At 35.3% G+C, this 25578-nt stretch overlaps 1 protein-coding gene across 1 annotated transcript; it reads left to right on the plus strand.

Moving 5' to 3' along the window:
- Positions 1–18011: 18011 nt before the first annotated feature.
- LOC107954897 (receptor-like protein kinase FERONIA) lies at positions 18012–20643 on the plus strand. Its single transcript, XM_016890581.2, has one exon. It carries the CDS (start codon positions 18023–18025, stop codon positions 20405–20407), a length of 2385 nt encoding a protein of 794 aa, XP_016746070.1. The 5' UTR covers positions 18012–18022; the 3' UTR covers positions 20408–20643.
- The last annotated feature ends 4935 nt before the right edge of the window (positions 20644–25578 follow it).

The raw sequence follows: 25578 nt of genomic DNA on the forward strand, positions 1-25578 counted from the left end.
ATTGCAAGTCCTGAAGGAACATAAAAGAGCTATAGCCTGGAGAATTTCTAACATAAGAGGGACCAGTCCTTCTTTTCGCACCGATAAGATTTTAATGGAAGACGAGTATAAGACATGTGTTCAAGCTCAAAGGAGGTTAAATCCTAACATGAAGGAAGTTGTCAAAGTTGAGGTAATTAAACTTCTAGATCCTAGAGTTATTTACCCTGTAATAGCCCATTTTTAGTAGTGTTGAAAATAGTGGTTTCAGGACTACGATTCTGACAAGTGAGTCAATATTTTATTATTTATTTAATTTTTATAGAGTTATTATAAAGTCGTGTTAAAATATATTTAAGAAATTTTAATGTTTAGTTAGTTAATTAAATAAAAGGGATTAAATCGTAAAAGCTGCAAAAGTTAGTTTCTATTAATTAAATGTGCTAAATAGCTATTGAAAGGTGAGTTAATGGACTTATTTAGTAAATAAACCATGTAGATAGATAGTGGACAATTATGGACAATGTTTTGTTAATGATTAAGTTAAGTTTAAAATGGTAAATTAGTAATATAAAAATAGTAAACAAAATATGAATTAGCTATCATCTTTTCCAAAATTTCCTCCCACCACCAAAACACCATGGTTATGCATGCTTAAGGTTCAACCAAGCTCTTAAGTGTGCATGTAAGTGACATTTTAGTCCGTTTTAGTGATTTTTATGTTTTTGAGCTCGTATTAGCTTAATGTAGCTACATCGGGAGTTAATTCCTAAAACTGTTAAATGTTTTAGATTATGCCATTGATGATTTTTGGTGTTTGTGAAGTTTTATGGTAGATTATTCAGCTTGGTTGATAAATATGACTGTTTTGTTTAGTGGTTTTTAGTAATTTTAACGTTAAAGGATTAAATTGTTAAAAGAGTAAAACTTCTTGGATTTATTGTAAAATTTTGATAAATGTGGGCTGATTAGGGACTATATAGAAATTGGCTAGCTTTTATTTTTCTTAAATGTGGTTAATTCGTACGTTTCGGGATTATGTACTAAATTGCATAAAGAGTAAAACATTGGGGGTAATTTTGTAAATTTACAATAGAAGGATTTATTAGCTTAAGTTTAATTATTTGAGATATTTGAATAGATTAATTGAATGTAAACTATTATTTAGATCAATAAACAAATCAACCGGACATTAATCGTGGAAAGACGAAGTTAGTGGAATAGCTGTCGGCATTGTGTCTGTAACCATTTTTGTTCAGGTAAGTTCGTAATTTGGTTAAATTAATTAGTTTTTCTTTTGTGATTTAATAAGTATCTATGTATGTGGTGATTGGGTTCATTGGCTTGGAACACGAGTAAAACCATAGTTGAAAGACGCTATGGCATCATGATGGAAATGAATAAGACCATAGTTGAAAGACACTATGGCAACATGACGAAAATGAATAAGACCATAGTTGAAAGACACTATGGCATCATGTCAGAAATAAATAAGACTGTAGTTGAAAGAAACTATAACATCATTTCTGAAGTGAGTAAGACCGTGGCCAAAAGACGCTATGGCATCCTTTGAACAATTGTTTATTAGGTAATATGTATTGGATGATAAATGTGTTTTAAAATATGAACATGAGATGAATGTTTTGAATTTCATATGTTATTGATGAATGTTAAATGACATGGTGTGATTACAAGTGTTATATATATATGAACTCACTAACTTGTGAGATTTGTGGTGTGTATAGGAATTGAATGAATTCATGAACTTATTAATAAAAATTATGCATGATTTGTATAAATTGATTCTTATTTGGTAAGTTACGTTTAAGTTTTATTTGAACTTACTAAGCATTAATTGCTTATGTTAGTTGCATTCTTTTCTTGTAGATTATCGGAAAGCTCGGTCGGTTGGAAGTTTAAGTCGGAACACATACACTATTCATCCCTCATCTTGGTAAAAGTTTGGTCATTTTGATGTTGAGTTATAGATGGCATGTACTAGGAGGTTTTAAGTTCTTTTGTTATACTGATGATGTTTAAACTTGGTTTAAGCATACTTGTGTATAAATCTTGATTTTGGCTTGAATATGTCTATATATGTTTGTGACTTTAGATGTTTGGTTGGTACTTCTTGAAAGTGGTTGAATTATGGTAGAAATGAATATGAATGGGATGGATGAATTAGTATGTTTGGCGTGTGTCTTAGGTAAACACTTATGATATTTGTATGTGAGTTAGATTTGTGTATAAAATGTGGTGCCAATGTAGGCATATTGGTTAGACACTTAGGTTGAATATTTGGTATGTTTTAATCTTGTTTGAACGTGTTTTGAAGGTATGAGAATGATTGATTTTGGTTTTGCTTGGCACCTAAGAAATGGGTATTGATTTGGCTTGTTTTGAAAGTCAATTTAGGTGCACACGGTCGTGTGCCACACACAGTTGCTCCACATGGCCATGCGGCTTATTTAATTTTGGTCCAAGTTTGTCCCACATGGTCACAGTTTGTTACATGACCTGAAGATACAGCCATGTGACCTTATTTCAAATTGCATATGGTCTGTGACACGCCGTGTGACCCTATTTTCTAACTGTACACCGTTTGGCCACATAGCCACATGGCCGTGTGACCCCTATTTTTAATTTTTCTTACATTTTTCTGTTTTGTTTCAAATGAGTCCCTGATTGTTTCTAAATTGGTTTTTAGGTTTCGTAAACTCGACATAAGGATTGTAATCATACTTATGCTATGAATGATAATTGGTTTTTAATATTGGATATTTTAATTATTAATTGAAAGGTTTTATGTTGTCATTTGATTTGATATGTGTCGTAATACTCCGTAACCCTAATCTGATGATGGATATAGGTTAGGGTTGTTACATACCCTATATTTGATAGTACTTGGGTGAGTCCTGTGTAGGTTGTTCCTAAGAAAGGAGGCATGACTGTTGTGGCTAATGAGAAAAATGAGTTGATTCCAACAAAAACAGTAATGGGATAGAGAGTTTGTATTAACTACAGGAAGCTAAATGATGCTACAAGGAAAGACCATTTTTCCTTGTCGTTCGTGGATCAAATGTTGGAGAGGTTATTTGGCCATATGTACTACTTATTTCTGGATAGACTTTCTGGTTACTTTCAAATCCCGATAGCTCCCAATGATCAAGAAAAGATGACATTTACATGTCCATATGGTATGTTTTCTTATCAAATAATTTTTTTAGATTATGTAATGCCCCTGCCACTTTTCAGCATTGCATGCTAGCCATCTTTGATGAACTCATGGAAGACATTATGAAGATATTTATGGATGACTTCTCGGTATTCGGTAATTATTTTCATCTATGCCTCAAAAATTTAAAATGAGTGTTAATGAGATGTGAGGAAATGAACCTTGTGCTCAATTGGGAAAATGTCACTTCATGGTTTAGTAATAGATTGTTTGGGTCAAAAAAATTCTAGTAAAGCGATTGAGGTTGATAGAGCAAAAATTGAAACTAGAGAGAAATTACCTCCCCCTAATTCAATAAAGGCTATAAGAAGTTTCCAAGGACATGTTGGGTTCTATAGGAGATTTATTAAAGATTTTTCCAAAATAGTGAATCTTTTAACTAATTTACTAGAAAAAGATGTGTTGTTTAATTTTAGTCAGGAATATTTAGAGCCATTTAATATTCTTAAAGAAAAATTAATTAAGGCCCCGATTGTGGTTGCACCTGATTGGAGTTTACCCTTTGAACTAATGTGTAATGCGAGTGATTTTGCAGTAGGTGCAGTTCTTGGACAATGAAGAGATAAGCACTTTTAGTCGATCTATTATGCTAGCAAGAATCTGACAGACGCATAAGAGAATGACACCATTACAAAAAAAAAATTGGTAGCTGTGGTTTTTGCATTTGATAAATTTAGACCTTATTTAATATTGTCTAAAGTTATTGTGTATACTGACCATTCTACTCTTCGCTACCTTCTTACTAAACCAGATGCAAAACCTCGACTTATAAGGTGGATTTTATTCTTGTAGGAATTTGATTTGGAGATTAGAGACAAGAAAAGAGCTAAAAATCTTAGAACAAACCACCTCTCAAGGCTTGAGAATCCACATCTTCAGAAGCTTAATAAAGATGTGATAAGTGACTCATTTCCTGAAGAACCCTGTGCAAGAACTAACTTTGAAGTCCCTTGGTTTGCAAATATTACAAATTACTTGGCTGCTAACATTTTACCAAAACATTTATCTCATCATTAAAAGAAGCGATTCCTTGTTGATGCAAAAAACTATTTTTGGGAAGATCCTTTTCTTTTTCGTGTGTGTGTAGAGGAAGTGATTCGAAGGTGTATTCCGGTACCAGAAGGGAATAGAATATTGGAGCATTGTCACTTTGGATTGACGGGAGGACACTACATTGGGATTATAATTGCACATAAAGTCCTCGAATTAAGTTTTTATTGGCCCACATTGTTCAACTAACAGGTATGTTTCTTCATGTGATAAATGCCAAAGGACATATAATATTTATAAATGTGATGAAATGCCTCAAAATTACATGCTTTCTTATGAAATTTTTGACATTCGGGGTATTGATTTCATGAGACAGTTTCCTAGTTCTTATGGTAATAAATACATACTGGTAGCAGTGGATTACGTGTCGAAGTGGGTTGAAGCTCAAGCTTTACCAACTAATTGTGCTAGGGTGGTAGTTCGATGTCTTAATAAACTTTTCTCTCATTTCGGAGCACCTATAGCAATCATTAGCGATAGGGGTACACATGTTTGTAACACTCAATTTGATAAGATTCTTATGACATACGATGTACATCATAGAAAAGCTACCCCATATCACCCTTAAACTAGTGGTAAAGTTGAAATGTCAAACCGAGAATTGAAACGCATCCTAAAAAAGACCATAGAGACAAATAAAAAGGACAAGACATTAAAACTAGATGTTTTATGGGTTTATAGGACTGCGTATAAAACACCTATAGGAATATCTCCCTACAAACTTGTTTATGGGAAGGGTTGTCACTTACCACTACAACTCGAACACAAAACATGTTGGGCAATAAAATTTTTGAATTGTGATCCTAAACTTACAGGTGTAAAGAGAATGTTGTAACTGAATGAGTTAGATGAAGGGCTAGCAAATGCTTATGAAAGCTCGATAGTGTACAAATAATTGACAAAACGATGCTACAATGCTCGTTTAAAGCAACCCAAGCAATTCACAATTAGAGATCAAGTACTTCTATACAATTCGAGACTTAAACTATTTCCTGGAAAGCTAAAGTCAAGATGGTAGGGCCCATTTGTGGTAAAGACCTCTTTTCCATACGGCACAATAGAGGTAACACATTCTGAATAGGACACGTTCTAGGTAAATGGTCATTGACTCAAATCTTATCTTGGTGGTGATATTAATAATAAGAGAGAGGAGCTTTAGCTCTAAAATTTGAGTTAACTGTGTGACCCATACGCCCCTTAGCACAGGCGTGGGAGAAGCGAAAAATGAGCCCTACACGGCCTGAATGATAGCACACGACCTGGAGATAAGGCCATATTTTCTAGAAGGCCTAGACACATGGGCGTGCCTCAAGCCATGTGACACACGACTGTGTGACTACTAAAGTTAATTTTTTAATTTTTTTTCGTGATGTACACAGTCTAAGTGAGGTTACACGGCTGTGTGTCCCATATACCCATGCACACGGTCGTGGGAGAAGTTAAAAAAATCATCATACATGCCAAATAGACCATATAACCTGGTGACATGGCCGTGTGGGACACATGGCTTGGACACATAGGCGTTTCTTAGGCCATGTGCATACTGGAGGCTATTTTTTAAAAAAATTTTCAAATGACACATGACCTTGGAGGACCTACATTGGTTAGAGACACAGCCGTGTAGCCCAATATGGGACAATACACGATTGTGCCTCTTTTAAAATTAGAAACCCTAATTTTCTATCCGTATCCCCTTTCCCTTGCACGTTCTAGCCAAACCACCCCAAACTCGTCAACACTGTTGCACCCTTCCAGTTTGATCTGTCCACCTCGCCTTCGGTCCCCACCTCCCCTCGTCAATCTGTCTAGTTGCCATCACGTGCCTCTGCCCCTACTCACACCGTTGTTCCTCTCTCACAACCACGAAATTTAACGTTCTCCTTTCCCTCATTTACAATTTGCCGGCATTCACCCCGCACAGCCAATGCCACTAAAGCCACCATCATTCCCTTCCCATTATATCTCTCTCCCCCCGAGCCCACATCCTCTCTCTTTTTTATTTTATTTTTTCTTCTGATTTCAGCCTCCACCTTCCCTTGATCTCCCTTACTCCCCAAACACTTCCAACAGAGACGCCTCAACCCATCTGACCCTTCTCAGTCCCCTCATTCTCATTCTCTCATTGACCATGCCTTTGTCGATCACCGCGATTGTCGCCCCTATACATTGTTTGTCCCTTCCCTTTTATTATTATATTAATTATTTTTAGTAGTTTTGTTATTGTTAGAATTATTATCATTAGATTTAGTTATTATATTATTGTTATTAGCTTTAAAGATAGTATTATTCATACTACTATGCTTATTGTTATTCTGCATGCTTAGATTATTATAGTTTAGATTTTTTTATTTTTTGAATTAGTTAAGTTTTGTTTAGTGAATCGGTTCTTGTTGTGGGATGAATTGCACTTGGTTTATTGTGTTTGTATTTTTATTATTGCATCTGCTCTATTAACCTACTTTGATGCTGAGATAGTTGTTTTGTATTTGTTTTTTCAAGTACTTTATGACAAATACTAGAGGTAAGACCAAGGGTGCCATCCCCATCTCTAAACGGTGGAAGACGCCGGGTTCCACATTGTCCTGGACCCCTCTGAAAATTGCGAGTCATCCATGTCTCCAATTCTCTCCGGGTCTATATGAGGATCAATATCAACACTTAAATGAGCAACCCTTGGGTTTGGAACGTTGCATCTACTGGGAAGCATTATAAAGGTCCATCTAGCTAGTAGAGTTCAAGTTTTGATTGACATGACTTCATGGGACAGATTTTTCACCATCATGGAGCCTATGTACACAGAGCACACACTGGAGTTCTGTTTGACGTTCTTTCTATAGCTAGCGATTTCGTTGTGGGATAACCCACGCACTATATCTTTCAGAGTTAGGAGTATGATGCAGTACTTCAGCATCCCCGTCTTAAAAGCTGCCCTTAGACTTTATTTTGAGGATTTCATGCGCACGCTTGAGTTCTCGACATTGTCCAGGCACATCCATCACTTGGCTCTACTCTTTTGGTCCGAGATCGTTGAGATAGAGGCAAAGTACAACCTAAGCCAGTCAAAAGCGACTTGTCTACCTTCGACACTGCGCTATATTCATGTCATCTTGTCCCATACACTGACTAGTCGAAGGGAGAGTACGAGAGTTTTTGGCACGTTTAACACTTATTTCTTTTAGAGTACAGAGACGTGACACCCCATTGATGTCGCCTATTTCGCGGTCCTCTATTGTCACCACCAGTCTAATCAGATTATTAAGGGCCCTATCTGTATGAGTCCTTACGTGACTCAACTAACGTGGTATTTTGGACTGCTTAACACCCTAGAGCAGACTTCCTCATTCACCTTAGTTGGACAAATGATCCCGCATGGGTTATCTATTATGATTCATATAAGATGATCTAGTGTCACGGGCCACAGTTCAAAGCCTGTGACCATCGCACCAAATGCATCTAGTGGGGGTCTATTGCTTAGATGGGGATCATTTAGCCCACGAGAACTGGCCCGATTCAAAAAGATATTGGAGAAGCCTATCAGATTGAAGCCTGGTTGGCCCAATAATGAAGACATGGCAACTTAGGCTAATTTTAGTGACTAATCTTAGAAGATAGAGAGAATCATATCTTGTAAAGATTAGATTAGATTTGATATGGCAAATCTTGTAAATCCCTAAAATCAAGGGATATAGTGAATCTCGTCCGTCGATGTAAATGTATCTTGACCGTCGGTTTTGGGGGAGCTCAACTATAAATAGAGAGCCTCCCCCTTATTTGTACTCATCCATTGTAACTTGAATCCTTAAGAGTAATAGAATTCTTGAGCATTTACTCAAACACTTTGTGTGCATTCTTTCTTTGGCTTTCTGTTGTTCTTTTGTAGCTTCTTTTGGCACAATCGCTTCCGCTATACAAATTGGTGCATTGGAGGAGTTTTAAGGAATCCTCACTTTTGGGCGTAAAGGTTGACTTAGGTGAGTTTGGAGCAAACGGATTATCTAAGGTCGCACAGTTTACGAGACGAAAGGTCTAGCCCCGTGACAAGTGGTATCCGAGCAGGTTTTGAACCAAGTGTTATTCGAGTTGGTTCAAAGGCATTGTTGGGATGTCAAGAGAAGAGATTGAACAAAGGTGGGCAAGGAAGTCTTTGAGGGAGATGTTGTTGGCTGTTGAGGAACACGTGGGGAAACTTGAGGAGTCCATGGAGGATACAAAAGAGTCGGGCAATGTCCTTGGGGAAAGCATTGATGACTTGAGAGGGCAGTCTAGGGACTTTGTTACCGAGTGTTTCACTTCCCAAAGGGATAACGTGCAAGAGTTGCTAAATTCCCAAAGGAAGAAGCTGACAGAGAGGAACAATGCTCTCGAGGCCATGATGATGGCTTTGAAGGAGGAAACAATGGTCACGACGAGGGCTTTGAGCACAATAATAGAGGAGCTCGAGGGAGAGCTGGCCTTGTGCCGAGCAGCCGTGGGGAAAGGAGTGGTAAATGCAGCACTCAATAACGAATATGTCCCGAAGCTGAAAGAGTTCCTGGGGACAAGGTCTGCATGCGATGTGGACAATTTCTTGTGGAGGATAGAAAACTACTTCCGTACCAAAGGCATCATGGACGATGCGGTTAAGGTAAATACTGCTTCAATGTTTCTTACTGACATTGTACTTTTATGGTGGCGAGGCAGGACCACAGATAAAAGGCAAGGGGAGATTGGGACGTGGCAAGAGTTCCAATACGAGTTGAAGGGACAGTTTTACCCAGAGTTTGCCGAGGAAAAAGCTCGGGCAAAGTTGCAAGGTATATCGCAACGGGGCACAGTGAGGGAGTATGTTCGAGAGTTCAAGGAACTCATGCTCCAAATTTCAGATGTGACCGATGAAGAAGCATTGCTTGCTTTTCAAAAGGGATTGAAGACGTGGGTTAGACAGGAGGTGGAACAAAGAGGTGTCCAAATGCTGTCGGAAGCCATGACGGTAGTCGAGTCCGTAATGAAGCTTGGTCTAGGGAAAGACAAGCTTGGGTCTTCCAAGTCTGATGGAAGGGGCGTATGTGAAATGGATCACAAGGAAGATAGTGTTGATGGCAATGGCAACGCTGATAATGGTGGTAATGGGAAACCACGAGTTGGGAAGAAGAAACCCAAGAGAAAATGGAGCAAGCTAAAATGCTTTCTCTGCGACGGTCCACACATGTTGAAGAAATGTCCGAGGAAATCTGCGCTTAAGGAGAAGCCGGTAGGTAAGGTCTTGGTACTTGGTTCGAGCGCAAGGGGTGTCGAAGCCAAGGAGACCAAAAGTGAGAAGAAGCCAGTGGAGTGCTTCTTGTGTCATGGTCCGCATAGGTTGCGGAAATGTCCGAGGAAGTCTGTCATCGAGGGGAATGATGGAGCAGACAAGGAGCCCAAGAAGCTTGGTTCGAGCAAGGGAAAAGCCGAAGCCAAGAGGGCAAAGAGGAGCAAAAAGAAGCGAGTAAAGTGCTTCTTGTGCTGTGGTCCGCATGAATTGCGGAACTGTCCAAAGCAAGCCGGAGTCAAAAGAAAGGCAACGTCTGAGCTTAGTGAGTCATCAGAGGGGCTTCCACCAAAGGAAGAGGTGAGTTTGTTATCGAACTTGGAAGAAAAAGTTGCGATGAAAACAATGAAGCTGGGACCAATGAGGCTCAAGTTGAGTGAAGCGTCGGAGTTGGCCGAGTCATCGACAATGCTTCCACCTATGAGAGAGGTGGGTGGTGCATCGAACTTCGAAGGAAAGGAAGTGATGCATGAGGGACAGTTGACCAGAATAAATACAGCGAGTAGGACGGCTCGAGTTAAGAAGCGATGTAAGCCGAGGCAAAAATCCTGAAGGAAGGGAAAGGCTAAGGCGTCGAGACGAGACCAAGGTGAATCAAGTCAGTGCCATTCAGAAATCGCAACAAGGGCGTTGCGAGAATGGGTGGGGGAGAATGTCACAGGCCGCAGTTCAAAGCCCGTGACCATCGTACCAAATGCATCTAGTGGGGGTCTATTGCTTAGATGGGGATCATTTGGCCCACGAGAACTGGCCCGATTCAAAGAGATATTGGAGAAGCCTATCAGATTGAAGCCTGGTTGGCCCAATGATGAAGACATGGCAACTTAGGCTAATTTTAGTAACTAATCTTAGAAGATAGAGAGAATCATATCTTGTAAAGATTAGATTAGATTTGATATGGCAAATCTTGTAAATCCCTAAAATCAAGAGATATAGTGAATCTCGTCCGTCGATGTAAATGTATCTTGACCGTCGATTTTGGGGGAGCTCAACTATAAATAGAGAGCCTCCCCCTCATTTGTACTCATCCATTGTAACTTGAATTCTTAAGAGTAATAGAATTCTTGAGCATTTACTCAAACACTTTGTGTGCATTCTTTCTTTGGCTTTCTGTTGTTCTTTTGTAGCTTCTTTTGGCACAATCGCTTCCGCTGTACAAATTGGTGCCTTGGAGGAGTTCTAAGGAATCCTCACTTTTGGGCGTAAAGGCTGACTTAGGCGAGTTTGGAGCAAATGGATCGCCTAAGGCTGCACGGTTTGCGAGACGAAAGGTCTAGCCCCGTGACACCAGGGCCAGCATGGAACGGGTTCCCACTGATACACATTTTTCCATCCGAATCCTCAGGATGAGCACAAAGAGCTCTAAGATGATGATCTTCCTCACCATGCAAACCTGACTCGACCCTCTCCTCCTTTGAGTCACTCCTCTGCTGCATAGTCGGTCACACTCAACAATATCTATCGCATATAGCAGTAACACCTTGATTTGATCGACCTCTTTGAGCAGCGATAGACAGAGTGGATGGACTGCCTCGAGCAGTTACATTTAGAGTACGTTGGGCAACAGTCAGCATGGATCGATAGCATTTAGGTGTATCTGCAACGGAAGTGCCAGCACTTCCATATTTTTCCACTCGATCATGCGCCTCGCTATTATGACTTACCACCTGCCATCAATCACTGAACTATTTTAGTTTTCTGTTTTCTATTTATGTTATTATTAGTTGTTTTTATTTTATTTGTGAGACTTCTTTGTTTTATTTTTTTATTTTGAACTTTTTATTTTATTATTTTATTGGTTGTTTTATTTTAATTTTATTATCTCATTATCTTATTTATTTTTGTCTATTTTCTTATTAGTTTGCTCAGAAAAATGTACTTCATTGGAATCGTCTATGATTTCAGTTTTCACTATTCTAGCGAAATAATTCAAATTTAGGGCAATTTCAATTCTATCCCTCCCTTGTGATATTATGCTTATTTTGTTATTATAATTATTTATACATTGAGGGCAACGTACATCTTAAGTGTGGGAGGTTGTTTATATGTTTATGCGATAAAATCCTTGAATTGTTGTTTGTGTTTAAACAATTTTCTCACACCTACCATTGAAGTTATTTTTTTTTAATTTGGAGTTTTATTGATTTTATTTTGGAATTAATTTGTGATTTTTTGTGCATTGTGTGATTTATACTTTAAGACAAGAGAGAATCAAGCATGATAAGTTGTTTTTCAGAAATTAATATTTTAGGTTGTCTCCCTAAATGAAGAATTATCTTGAAATTTTGAATTTTCAAGTTTGACGTCAAAATCATAATTTTTTTGTGAGCTTTTGAGTCTATAGAGTATTTTTTTTCTCGTGCTTATTTTATTTTTGGTTGTGGGTAAGTCAACTTGATTTATTATTTTAGAATTTGCTTCGGTTATACATGTCGAGACCACATTATTGATTTGATATACTGAAATGATAGAGGCACTTAGGATTTAACCCCTTTTAGCAGTAAAAAGCTTACTTATTGTATTAACCCTTAGTAAACCCCGTTGATCCTAACACATTTTTTTAACTCGTTTTTTATTAACCCGTAACCCATATCTATGTTGTAAACCCTTTTTATTGGTTCCCTTTTTATCGAGATTTGATTTGGTTAGTTGTCTGATTATGTTTCATCGTTTGCATTATTGAATTGTACTTTACTCTTAAGAAAACAATTGATTGAGCTTGAATCGTTAGTTTCATATTATGTTGATAAGCTCGTTTTCATTCTTTATTTCTTCTTGATGTAAATTCTTTTAATTTAGCAACTGATTCTTTTCTAGTTTGGTAACTTATCAATTCAGCTCTCGATTATAACCAAATTTTCTTGTAACAGCCCGGTTTAGACCCTAGTCGGAACAGCGGTTTTGGGACCACAAATTCTAGTCAGAAAAATATTTTAATATTATTTTTTGTGTTTACAGTATGTGAATTAATATGTGTGAAAATTTTATCGTTTGTGTGCTCAATTTGCAAAAAAAAAAGAGACTTAATCGCGTAAAATGCAAAAGTGACTTGCTAATTGTTAAAGTACTATATTGTTATGGCTATTATTATGTGGGGCCTTATATTGAAATTATACCATTGAAATTATGGATGGACACAAAAGCCTAAGGTTAGTGGATTTTAAATGAAATTATAAAGGTTAGTTTTGTAAATTAATTAATTATGATAGTATAATAAAACATAAAATAAAATAGCCATGCATTTTTAGTTCATCTTTGTCGAAATTGAAGAAAGAAAAGCTAGGGCTCATATGTTTTGATATTCGGCTACTTCCAAGCTTGATTAAAGGTCCGTTTTTATTCGATTTTTGATAATTTCTATGTTTTTGAGATCGTTGCTTTGTGTTTTATCAAGCCCATGCTTAAATTTTAGAATTTGATGATGAATTTGAGTTATGCCATTGTTGATTTTGTAAGCTTTGTGATGTTAAAAGATGAAATATGAAAGCTTGATGATAGATAAATATATTTTGTATTGGGATTTTTGATGAATTTGCTAATTATGGACTAAATTGTGAAACTGAGAAATTGAGAGGTTAAAATGTGAAATAAATGAAATATATGGGCTGCTAGGGACCTTAGAAAGATTCGGATAAGGCATGGTTTTGATTAATTTTGTGTATTTGGTGTATTTTTGTATTAAGGACTAAAATGTCAAAAATGTAAAATTTGGGGGCTAAAGTGTAAATGCCCTAATTATGTGTTTATGGATTAAATTAAATGTGATGTGTTATTAAATAGCCAAATTTGAATTTATTTAGATCAAGAAAAGAGGAAATCAGATTTGGATCGAAAAAAGTCAAAGGTTGTCGAATAGTCGTTCCGGTTCATTCATGTCCGTACGAGGTAAGTTCATAAATAAATAAATGTCGTTAAATTCGAATGTATATGTATTATAAATACCGAATTTTTATAAGCATGGGAGATTGTTTGCGAGTTCGATTCGATTGAATTACGACATTCGAAAGTTCGCATGAACCATAGGAATAGTTAGGATACATATGTCATGACATAGGATTCTGATACATGATTTCGTGTAAGACCACGTCTGGGACATTGGCATTGATTTGAGATTTACGTGTAAGAACATGTCTGGAACATTGGCAGCGTATATAATTTCGTGTAAGATCCTGTTTGGGACAGTGGCATCGTTATTTGATTACATGTAAGACCACGTCTAGGACGTTGGCATTGTACGAGCTTTTCAAGCTATCCGAGTATCCTTTTTGATTCCGAATGGTTCAACGGGCAAAGACATGGCAAGATCGAATGAGAGTTCGATTTAAATGATTATGATATGCATTCAGTTTATACAAACTTTGAAAGAAAATGTAAGTGTTGATGATTAAAGTGATCATGTGAGCTTTATGAGAAATGGGATTATATATATGTGTATGGAATTAATTAGATTTGGTTGTTTCAAATTGAATTATGAATGCTCTTGTGTTAATTTATTTGCTTATGGCTTTCTAAGCTTTTTAAGCTTACTTTGTGTGTTTATTCGTTGTTTTATAAATTTTGAAAGCTAGCTCGAGCTCGGGATCGTCGAGGAACATCATCTTACTACCGGTATCTGTTTTGGTATTTTGAAAGAAAACTTGTATTTATGACATATGACATGTATAGTCTAGCTTGTTATGGTTGGATTTGAATTGTGTATATATATAGCCATGCGAAAATGGCTTGATCATGATATTAATGCTTGTGTGTATTCGGTCATGACATAAGTTTAAGTTGGAAGTACATTTCATGATATATATATGCTTGTGGTGTTTGGTTTTATATTTCGGCTTAGTAATGAGGTAAAAGATGAATGCATCTTTGATATATGATATGTGAAATACAGATTAAGTGATGGTATGTCTTTATTTTTATTTGGCTATTTAGGTACGTTTGGTGAAGGCTAGTAATGAATATGTTTCATGATTGTTATGGGTTGATTGTTTTGGTATGGATCCAAATGGTGAAATTGGTATGACTTTTGTGGCTAACTCGTATAGCCAAATAGATAAAGAGGTGAATGGTTTGGTATATGTATTTTGAATTGATTATAGAGCATGCGAATTTGGTATGCTATGAATTGTTCTTTGTGTTCATAAATGTTTAATGTGGATATGGTGAGATGCGTGTGAGTCGGTTATTTGGTAATAATTGTTTATGTTTTTATATTTATGTCTTTTAAGTTGTGTGGATAGCTTGACTTAGATTAATAACCTAATGTGTATAATATGTGGATTGGTATATTCATTAAATAGTTAAAGGAATGGGTTTTGCTATGGTTTGATATTTGTGTTTAGAAATGGCTTTTGCTTTAAAGTGATATACACATGTTATAATAGCACATAAAGTATATTGGGTTGTGTTGTAAAGTTAACTAAAGTTTTATATGTGAAGGAATATTAGACCGTGATTTATGATTTGTCTTGTTTGAAATGTACATGTGTAAGAGCTTAATGGAAGAGGTGTTTAATAATGAGCCAATAAGATAGATGTATACAATTGAGTGTTGCGATGTATATGTTAGGTATATGACAATGTATTGTAATAAGTTTATTTATAACTTGATTATTTGAATACCATGATTATAGGTCTTAAGGTTCGACTATTAAATTTTATAAGACATTTGTAATATGATTTGATATATGTGGTTGGTTCGAATATGAGAATAAATAAATGATACTGATATGATTGAATTTCGAAGCATAGTTTGTTTATGTGATATTATTATTAAAGCTTGTTTGATTTTAAATTAGCTTTATGTTGTATTTATATATGAAATTTACTTGTATGATTATGTGAATGTTCGAAACTATGTTAGGTCCGGTAACGCCTCTTAACCCATTCCAGCGACGTATACAGGTTAGGGGTGTTACATTTTTGACATTTTCTATACCCTTAACCTAACCCCCATTAAAATATTGTAAAGACCTTTTGATTGGTGTGTCATCTCATTCTATAGTGGTGGAGATTTGATTTTCAAGCAAACATATAGTAATAACATTTCTCGTTTGACTATCGAGTGTATATTACTTGAACCTTAAACACTTTGAGTGATTGACTAAACCTTAGTGAGGATGTTAATGCTTGTTGAGTTTGAATTTGAAATAATTATTGAAATAGGGGAGACATCTATATTCTTAATGCCTTAAAAATTTCTCCTTAGACTGATTGTGATTTCTAGTGTCATTATAGTTTGAATTTTCGATGCATGATTATCTGTAAATTATCTTAAGACATTATAGGTGAAAACAATAATTTGAGGGAAGTTAGCTTGAATATGGGTTGAGAATTTTGCTTGAGGATAAGCAAATGTTTAAGTCTAGGGATATCTGATAAGTGCTAAAAGTAACATGTTTAATCCCATTATTAATGCGATTTTGGGTGATTATCTGATGTTAATAGTGAATTTTACGCTCCTAATCCTTTAAATTCATGTTTTTATATTTAGGAGAGCATTTAGGAGCAAAATGAGCGAAAAACGAGCAAAAACTAGAAAATCGAAGTAAGTTACAAGAGCCATATAGGCTAACCCATTCCACACAGCTTGGCCAAACGGTCGTGTGAGCCACACGGCTCTGTGGTAGGTCGTGTCGATTTCACGAATTTGCACACTAAATTGTAGGAAATTGCATTTTTTTTAGGTTTTTTAGGGCATTTTAAGACGTATATATAACAAAAATAAGAAGAGAAAAGTGAGTCGTCATAGAATATTCAAGAAAACAACTCGAAGAACATCTCGAAGAACATCATTGAAGCCAACTCTAAAGCCAACTCTGAAGCAGATTTCCATCAAGATTGAAGACTCCCATTTGATTTCTTTGGAGATTATCATGAGTTCCTTTTTTTCTTGATGTTATATTGTATATTGGATGTTTCTATTTTTTAGCATGAACTAATTTTCTAAATACCTAGGGAGATGAACCTTATGATAGATTCTGATGTTTTATTTTTTATTTTACAGAATAAATTCTTAGTTTCTTGTTCTCGATTATGTGTACTTAATTCTTGGTTTAATATTTATAGATTATTGATCCATATTTGATGTGCTTAAATCAAAGGAGGAATAAACCCTGTTTAAGAGTAGATCTTGCATAGTTGACTGGAGTTGCATGCAATCCTAGAAATAGGACAACATAAATCTATTGGATTAAAGTCAAATCTAATGGGGAAATTCATAAAATGAATTAATGCAATAATAAGAGTTTTAATTAGAAAGAAATTTCAATTAATCGTCCTAGAGTCAGTTGTTTTTATTCTTGAAAGAGATATTAGCATAATTTAGGGATTTCTACGGATCAAGTTACTAAGTACATAAATTGCGTAATTTAGATTGATAATGACAGATGAAATCTAGGTGCATTCTTTCCTGAGTATTGTTTCGCTTCTTGATTGCTAATCATTTATTTTCCTGATTTGTTTTTTGTTGTGTTCGTTAGTTAATTAATTTAGTTAATTTTAGTTTTTAATCAATCACTCCAATTATTCAGTTAAATAATAGAAAGACCGTAATTACTAATACTTTTAATCTTCATGGAAACAATATCTTTGCTCACCATAGCTATACTAATTGATAGGTGCACTTGCCTTACTCGAATTTTTAGTTGGTTTTGTGGACATCAGTTATTTTATATAAAATAATTAAAGTGCTTATTGTACATAAAATTTATTATTCTATGATATATGAATTAATAAAAATATTTTTTATTGTTCATTATTATATTATATTGATAATTGAATAACTTTTTATTTTATTAAATTTATAAACTTAATCTTATATTCTAAAATATTTATTCCGAAACTCAAATATATTATATTAAGTCCAAATCAAATAATATACTCATTATTACCCAAATTTAAAATAGAGTAATAATAGCTCAAATCTCAAGTTTAAAATAAAAAGAAATTAAACTTAATACCCAAATACAATTTGTAAAAATTAAAGCTAAATTCAAATTTTAATTTAATAAAAAATATTTTATTAAGATATTAATTTTTTAATAATATTCTATGCTTTGCAAGTTATTATTTTAATATGCCAAATTAGATGATTTATTGATGCTAATATCCTTGATCCTACAGCATAAAATAATAATAATAGAAAAAAACTAAAATGCTTGACTCACTATTCACCTAGTCAACGGTAACGCGAAAATATACGGTGTCATTTACTCTAGAAAACTATTTATTTGCGACTAGTCTATGGAGGAGGAGTTTCCACAAATGTTGTTTTCAGCTATTCACAAGCTTAGTTGGTTTACATTATTAATCCACCCATCCTTAGCTGGAATTGGCAGACTTCAAAATTGTAGCTTTTGACCACTTTTATCCTCAACTACCTTGAAGAATACAGTGGTATTCAATTTTCCCATTTATTCAGCTATATATAAGTTGTAGCCTTGTAGGCTTTTTCTACACACAACACTACAACCACAATGCTATTCTTAATTACTATCGTCTTCCTCATTCTTTCCATTTCACCTTCTATAACAAGTTCAGTTCCTTATATTCCTACTGACTACATACTTTTGAACTGTGGTGCTTCATCAAACACTACATCCTATGATGGCAGAAACTGGGTTGCCGATGATGACCACCTATATGCTAATACCTCTTCTTTTTCATCCACTGCATCCTATCAAGACCCCTCTGTCACTCAAGTTCCTTACATGACAGCTCGTTTCTTTCGTGGTGAATTCACTTATAAATTCCCCCTTTCACCAGGCCCTAAGTTCCTTCGTCTGTACTTTTATCCAAATCAATACCCTGGCCTTGATATTACCAGTTCCTTCTTTTCCGTTGCCGCTAATAATTACACTCTCTTGAGCAATTTCAGTGCCTATTTAGTTTCTGCCACTAGTCCTCCCCAAGCCTTTATTGTCAAAGAATTTGTCATCACTGTTGGAAAAGAGCAGATGATGGATGTCACCTTCGCCCCTTCACCGAATTCTTTCGCTTTTATCAATGGGATTGAAGTCGTTTCCATGCCTGCAAATCTCTACACAGGCCAGACATATGGCTCTCTCCGCTTAATAGACACTAATTACTTTTTCGAGCTTGAAAACTCCACTGCTCTTGACACTGCTTATCGGCTTAATGTTGGTGGAAGAGATGTTTTAGATGTGCACGATTCAGGAATGTTCCGGACATGGAACCAAGATATTGACTATATCTTTGGAGCAGCATCTGGAGTTACGTATTATGATCAGTCTGAGGCAACAATCAAATACACCGAGGCCACACCAGTGTATACGGCACCGGAAGCTGTGTACAAATCCTACCGTTCAATGGGGCCTAATCCATATATTAACTTCAATTACTATCTTACATGGCTTTTCACAGTTGATTCGGGGTTTTACTATCTCGTTAGGCTCCATTTTTGCGAAAACGATCTACAGAAAGTGAATCAGCGTGTATTCGACATATTTATTAATAATCATGCCGCTGAGATAGCCATGGATGTGATTGCTGTGAGTGAAGGTAATGGTATTCCAATCTACATAGACTATGTTGTGTGGGTGGCACAAAGTGAAAACGAACTATGGGTCGCACTACATCCAAATGCCGAATCTAAGCCAGAGTCTTATGATGCGGTTTTGAATGGTTTAGAGATTTTCAAGTTGAACAACTCGGATGGTAGCCTTGCCGCTCCGAACCCTCGACCAGAGACAAAGCCAATGCTTAAGCAAAAGCATTCAAAGGAGGGAAGATTTTTGAAAACGGGAAAGGTCGTCATTGGAGCTACACTAAGCAGCATAGTATCAATCCTGCTTATATTGTCCCTTGTTTTTTGGCAAAGGAAACTTTTTTTGTGCAGAACGGAATCCATAAACAGAAGAAAAGTTTCCCCCAATCAATGTAGGCACTTTTCAGTTGCCGATATACTCACTGCAACAAATAACTTTGACGATGCTCTCATTATAGGGCGCGGGGGCTTTGGCAACGTGTACAGGGGTCACATTCCGGGTATTCAATACGAGGTGGCAATTAAGCGACTCAATTCAAAGTCTCACCAGGGTGAAAATGAGTTTTGGGCAGAGATTGAGATGCTCTCTCAGCTTCGCTACATTAACCTTGTGTCGCTTATAGGTTATTGTAACGAAAAACAAGAGATGATTCTTGTTTATGATTATATGGTGAATGGAACCCTTCGTGATCACCTCTATAAAAACGATAATATTCCTCTCAAATGGAAGCAAAGGCTGCAAATCTGTATTGGTGCTGCTCGTGGATTAGAGTACCTTCATTCAGGTGCAGTCCAGAGAATCATTCACCGAGATGTGAAGACTACCAACATTTTGTTGGATGAGACATGGGTGGCTAAAGTCTCGGATTTCGGGTTATCGAAAATGGGTCCGGTTCTTATGGAAAATGTTCCAATCACAACTAAGGTGAAAGGTACTTTCGGATACATGGATCCGGAGTATTTTCGAAGGTTACATTTAACAGAGAAGTCCGATGTGTACTCGTTCGGGGTGGTGTTATTCGAAGTCTTGTGTGCTAGACCCGCAGTAGACACAAGTTTGGAAGATGAAGAAATAGGTTTAGCTGGTTGGGCTCTCAAGTGTGTAGAAAATGAAACAATAGAGCAAATCATTGACCCTTACTTGCATGGTAAAATTGCAGCAAAGTGTTTAAAAGTATTCGTTGAGATTGCGAAAAGCTGCCTACATGATGTGGGAGTTGAAAGGCCAAAAATGAGAGATGTGGTGGGAATGCTTGAGTTTTCACTGGAATTGCAAGAAGCTGCTGGAGCAAAACAGGCGGTAGAAGCTGGTGATACAATTAATCATGCCCGGACCATGGATGAACTTGTGTAATCTTTTTGGGTCAATTTGGGATCAAATCAATTCCATAAAATCACTAGCGTTAGCTTTCACATTCATGACGTAGTGTTATAATTTATTACAAATTGAGCTGGAGCTTAGGAGTGGTAAGGAAAATGTCTTGCGGGTAAGCTTAAAATGTCAAAGGTCTTCCTCTAAAGACAAATAAATCAAGCTTAATATGTCAAAGGTCTTCCTCTAAAGACAAATAAATCAACACATCTTCTGGAGCTCTGCGTAGGTAGTGATTGATTTCTACACGCTACCGACACCCAACATGGTCCCTTATCAACTATGCATGGAACATCACTGATCACAGGATTAATTTTTTAAGCATCGCTTTTAAAAAGTGTTGTTTGTGAATTTTTAGAAGTGTTTTTTTGAGAAAGTTTATTTTAATATTTTGATATTTAGTAGTTTTTTAAAAAGTACTTTCGAGAATTAAAATATTCATATTTTGAGTCGAAATCAGGATATTCATTTTTAGTGACTAATTTTTTTGTTGCGGGTGTTTTTGTTACATCCTAAAAATTAAGATAGTAAAATCAGGTAAAGGGCCAGATATTAAAATTGGATATCAAAAATAGGATTAGAGTGTTTAATAATAAAATATTAAAATAATTATCGGGTCTAAAATTAGGTGGTGAAAATTTGGATTAGGTGGTCGATTATTAAATAACTTAAAATGGATTTTAAAAATAAAATCGGGTTTGAAAATAATTGAGAAAAAATGTGTTTTAATTAAACTAATGACTGATTGGAAAAATAAGTGAAAACTGAGAGTTTTTAAAAGATAATTTTATCTTAATTTTAAAAATATGTTCATCTCCTTTCTTTCTTTAAAAGAACCCCAGGTCCCCTTCCCTTTCATTTTAGCTTCACATTCAAAATTTCTCAAATTCAAATATGATATTTTCTCTCAAAATTAACTTATCCTTAGTGATTTCCTAGCTATCCAAACACCTCAATACCTTCCAATTTAAAGAAAAATCATTAAATCCTCATCAAAATTTGTCATTATCCTTCTCACGTTCAACTTCAAATTAGCTCCAAAACTTATTGTTTTCTTTAAATTGAGGTAATTTCTTGACTTATTATGATTAGATCAAGGTTGTTGTTTTTCTAATTCCGAATTTAATTAAGTGTGTTGAGAGTTTTTAAGATTTAAAGCTTTTAATCAAATTTTGGTTCAACAATGGTGAAATCCGAAATAATGAGTAAACCTACTATTTTTATTGATTTTTAAACTATTTTGAACTAAATAGAAGGTATTTGAACTCAACTTGATACATCAATATCCAATTTTAATGAATTTCAAGTTTCCATTTTTTATGTGCTCATACAAGTTTGATTTTCCAGAAATTTTAAATTCATGAGATTAGGTAAAATTAAAGGTTTATATTTGTAATAATTGGTTAAATATGATGTTAAGAAGCTTAATGAAGGTTTAGGAACAAAAATCGAGTATGGAAACCTCATATTTCGACAAAACGAGTTGATTTTTTATATGAGAAAACTAAGCTTAGAGTGGTGATTTGTTGTTATTTGTTTGAGTTTAAGGCTGTTAATAGTGTGTTTGTAATGTATTTAATGTGTATGCAAAGTGTCGGACTCATCGAGAGCTTCAACGAGCAAGGCGAATGGGAAAGAAAAGCTTATTTGAGATTGTTGGGCGGAAGGTGTCGACTAGGTGAGTGATTGGAATTGTAGCTCTTAAGCATGATTCCTATGGTGGAACGGGGGCTTAGGTTGGTCTAAACACCTAATATAAGTTTGAGAGTAAGTAATTCTACTTGACTTATATCCTATTACATATGATGCTTGCATGTGAGGTTGTGAGGTTGTGAAAAATCATGTGAAATATTTAACCGAGTAATATGTGAATATGACAGTGTTTATTAAGTTAATTGCTAAATTTGTGCACACTATTCTATTTTAAAGTGATTATGCCTCTTTTGAGCAAATGTAAAAACACTTGAGAGTGCATAAAAAATTGTTGTGAAAGTGATTGCGAAAGTGTTTTTAATAAGTAAGAGTATGCATAAAACAATGAGTGATTGTGTGTATAAATAGATACAACGACATTGTGATCATGTGGAACCATTGGATACTATAGAATTGTAAGTACTCACCACTTTTGCTTATGATGAGGCAAAATGGCCCAAAGATAGCGATGGAGAGATAAGGGAATGTAGAGCATAAATCCATTCATCGAAGATATCGTGAAGTATTTGGAGAGTGTTAGCATTTGTGCTATACTTGTACGAAGATAGCGCAAGACTCTTTGAGTCATTTGGAGTGTTTGGAGATCTACTTATCCAATGCATTAGTGATTATATATATGTTTCCATGTCACATTATGCCAATATGTTATTGTGTTTGCCTTGTGATATATTTGATGTTATGCTGTAGTTGCATGATTTAGTATGTTTTCTTTCAACTATGTATTATATGCTTAATTGTGACAATTTCTTGTGCTCTCACTAAGTTTGGAAAAGCTCACACTCCCTTATATTTATTTTGCAGAAAAATAGCTAGTGTGAGGAGGGGAAAGTGTGCAAGTGGTGATCCAAAGCAAGGTAATCTTCTGAGTAGGTGAATTGGTTTGATTTGCAAATAATAGAGGCAATGTAGGACTCATATATGAAGGGAATTAGAATTTATTTTGTTTGGATTGTAATCAGACATTATGGACTATTTAATTGGTTTTAGGGACTTTGGATTGTTTTAGAATGTCACTTGAAATGCTTGAATGAGTATGCATGTTAATGTGTGGTATGTATAGTAAATTGGTATGCAAGATATTTGGATAATGTGTTAAATGCAGGTGAAATGACATGCTAGAAATTAAGTTAAATTTTAAATGATTTATTGATATGAAATGGACCTTTGATGCACTTAATAATGCATAGGAGGCAAAATTGGTATGCTGAGTAAATTGGTTGTGGACTTGTAAATGCATGGTAGTATAAAGAATCAGATGAAGTGTTAAATTGTGTTGTTATATGTTTTAATGACTATAAGCATGTTTTGTGTGTTATATGTATGTTATATAATATGTTTGATTAAGAAAATTTGGCATGTCTTGCGGTCATGGCAATTTAGTCCTGACTCTTATACTATGCAATCGAAGCCCTTAAAAATCATAAAATGTTTTGAAAATTTGCATGACCAATTTCTTAATTTTACTGTCAAATTTTATAAAAAGATATTATTCGAATATTTTACCAAAATTATGATTTAGTCCTTAACCTTTGTTTTTAAAATTAAATTAGTTTTTACTTATCGGTTCTAGTCTTTTCATCCAATTAATGTTTTAAATGGTATGCCATAGCATGTATGCATGTTTAAACTTGTTGTTTTATGAATGTTTCGTGTATTGTATGTAAAAAAATATTTTTACCCTTGAATGTTATTTTAATGATTTTCCTAAAAGAGCATATTTTAGGGCGTGCATGTTTAATATGATTTAATTATTGATAATTAAGCATGTACCCATATGGTGTGAATGGTGGCTTCTATGGTATGTTTTGGTGGTCAATAAGACGAGTCATGGAAGTGGCAAATGTGACGTTTCGAATTCGGGTTGAACCCTCCTGGTGGGATTGGGGTGCCACATCTAGTGGTATTAGAGTCAAGTTCGTAAAATATAGGTTTGCCAAGGTTTATTAACTCTCGGTTAAAATTTTTAAAAATTACGTTAATAACTAAGTTTTGAAATAAAACCGAGAATATTTAAACATTGGATGAAAATTGCCTTGTATGAATTGTTTGTTTTGGGGTAGGAATGGGAACACATTGTCTTTTTAAAATGTTTTTCTGTGTAGGATTGCCTTTGATCACTTGTCACTTCACACTAGAGGTGTCCATAAGCCAGGTCGAGCCCAACCAAAATTTTAGGCCCACTTTTGGGCCTAGGTTTGGCCCAGCACGAAAAATGGGCCTAAGATTTTGCCAAAGATTGACCTGGATAAAAATGCTAAAACCCAAACCCGACCGTATTAATTTTTTATATTATTTATTATATAATTTTAAAAAAATATAATAAATTAAAAATACTAAAATCATTAAAATAAATGTTTCCTAACAAATTGAAAATAGATATATATATTTAAGTAACACTAAGATAGATAAAATTTAACAAGCAAATGCCTCTAAAATAGTAACAAAATTAACAATAAAACAAAGAGTTATATAATATCCAAACAATAACAACAAAATAGTACCAACATAATAGTGAAATGGTAGCAAAATAGTGAAAAAAATAACAAGAAAATAAAAAAAAAGGAAAAAAAAGCAAGGAAAAGCAACAATTTTTTCTTTTTTGCATATTCAAGCTGGGCCAGGCTCAAGCCCATTTATTGTGCCTATATTTTACCCAAACCCTCCCATTTTCCCGGCCTAGCCCATGGAAGGGTTTATTTCTCACTCTATTTTATTTTTTATTTTATTGTTATAGTATATACGATATGCTTCCTAGATGAGGGCGGTTAAACATGGATGCCCCTAAGCCTCTTATGAGGCGAGCTATTATGAAAGTTCAAGTAGGGCCCCTAATGTAAGCAATGATCGGGGATTTATAGCCAATAGCCGAAGGAAACCCTACACCTGCGAATAGGTTGCCACTTGAGCGTCTCTGAGCTCTAGGTGGTAAGGAATTTCGAAGAGTGAAATGAGCTGATCCGACCATAGCTGAGTATTGGTTACAAAGTGTGGAGAGAATATTGAAGCAGATGTCCTACTCGAATGAGGAAAACTTAGGTTGCACCGTGTCTTTGCTTAATGGTGAAGTTCATAGATGGTGAAACACAATTAGGAAGGGTATTACAGTTGACCTACTGACTTGGGATTTCTTCTTAGAGGCATTCTAGAAGAAATATATGGGTGAGTACATGAAGGCTTGGAAGAAAGAGTTCATCGACTTGGTTCAAGGGAGTATGACCGTAGTGGAGTATGAGACCGAGTTCTTGAGACTTAGTCAGTAAGCTCTTAAGATTATTTCCACTAAGAATAAATGATGTAAGAGGTTTAGATTCGGGTTGAACAGAGATACCCGTGTGTATTTGATGGCACACAATATAGAGGTATTTGACGATATGGTAGAGAATGCCAAGGCTATGGAGGAGACACTAATCGAGCCATTGAGACCAGTAGTGAATGAGTTC

The sequence above is a fragment of the Gossypium hirsutum genome, chromosome D07 (genome assembly GCF_007990345.1).
Source record: "Gossypium hirsutum isolate 1008001.06 chromosome D07, Gossypium_hirsutum_v2.1, whole genome shotgun sequence".
NCBI classification, from domain to species: Eukaryota; Viridiplantae; Streptophyta; class Magnoliopsida; order Malvales; family Malvaceae; genus Gossypium; species Gossypium hirsutum.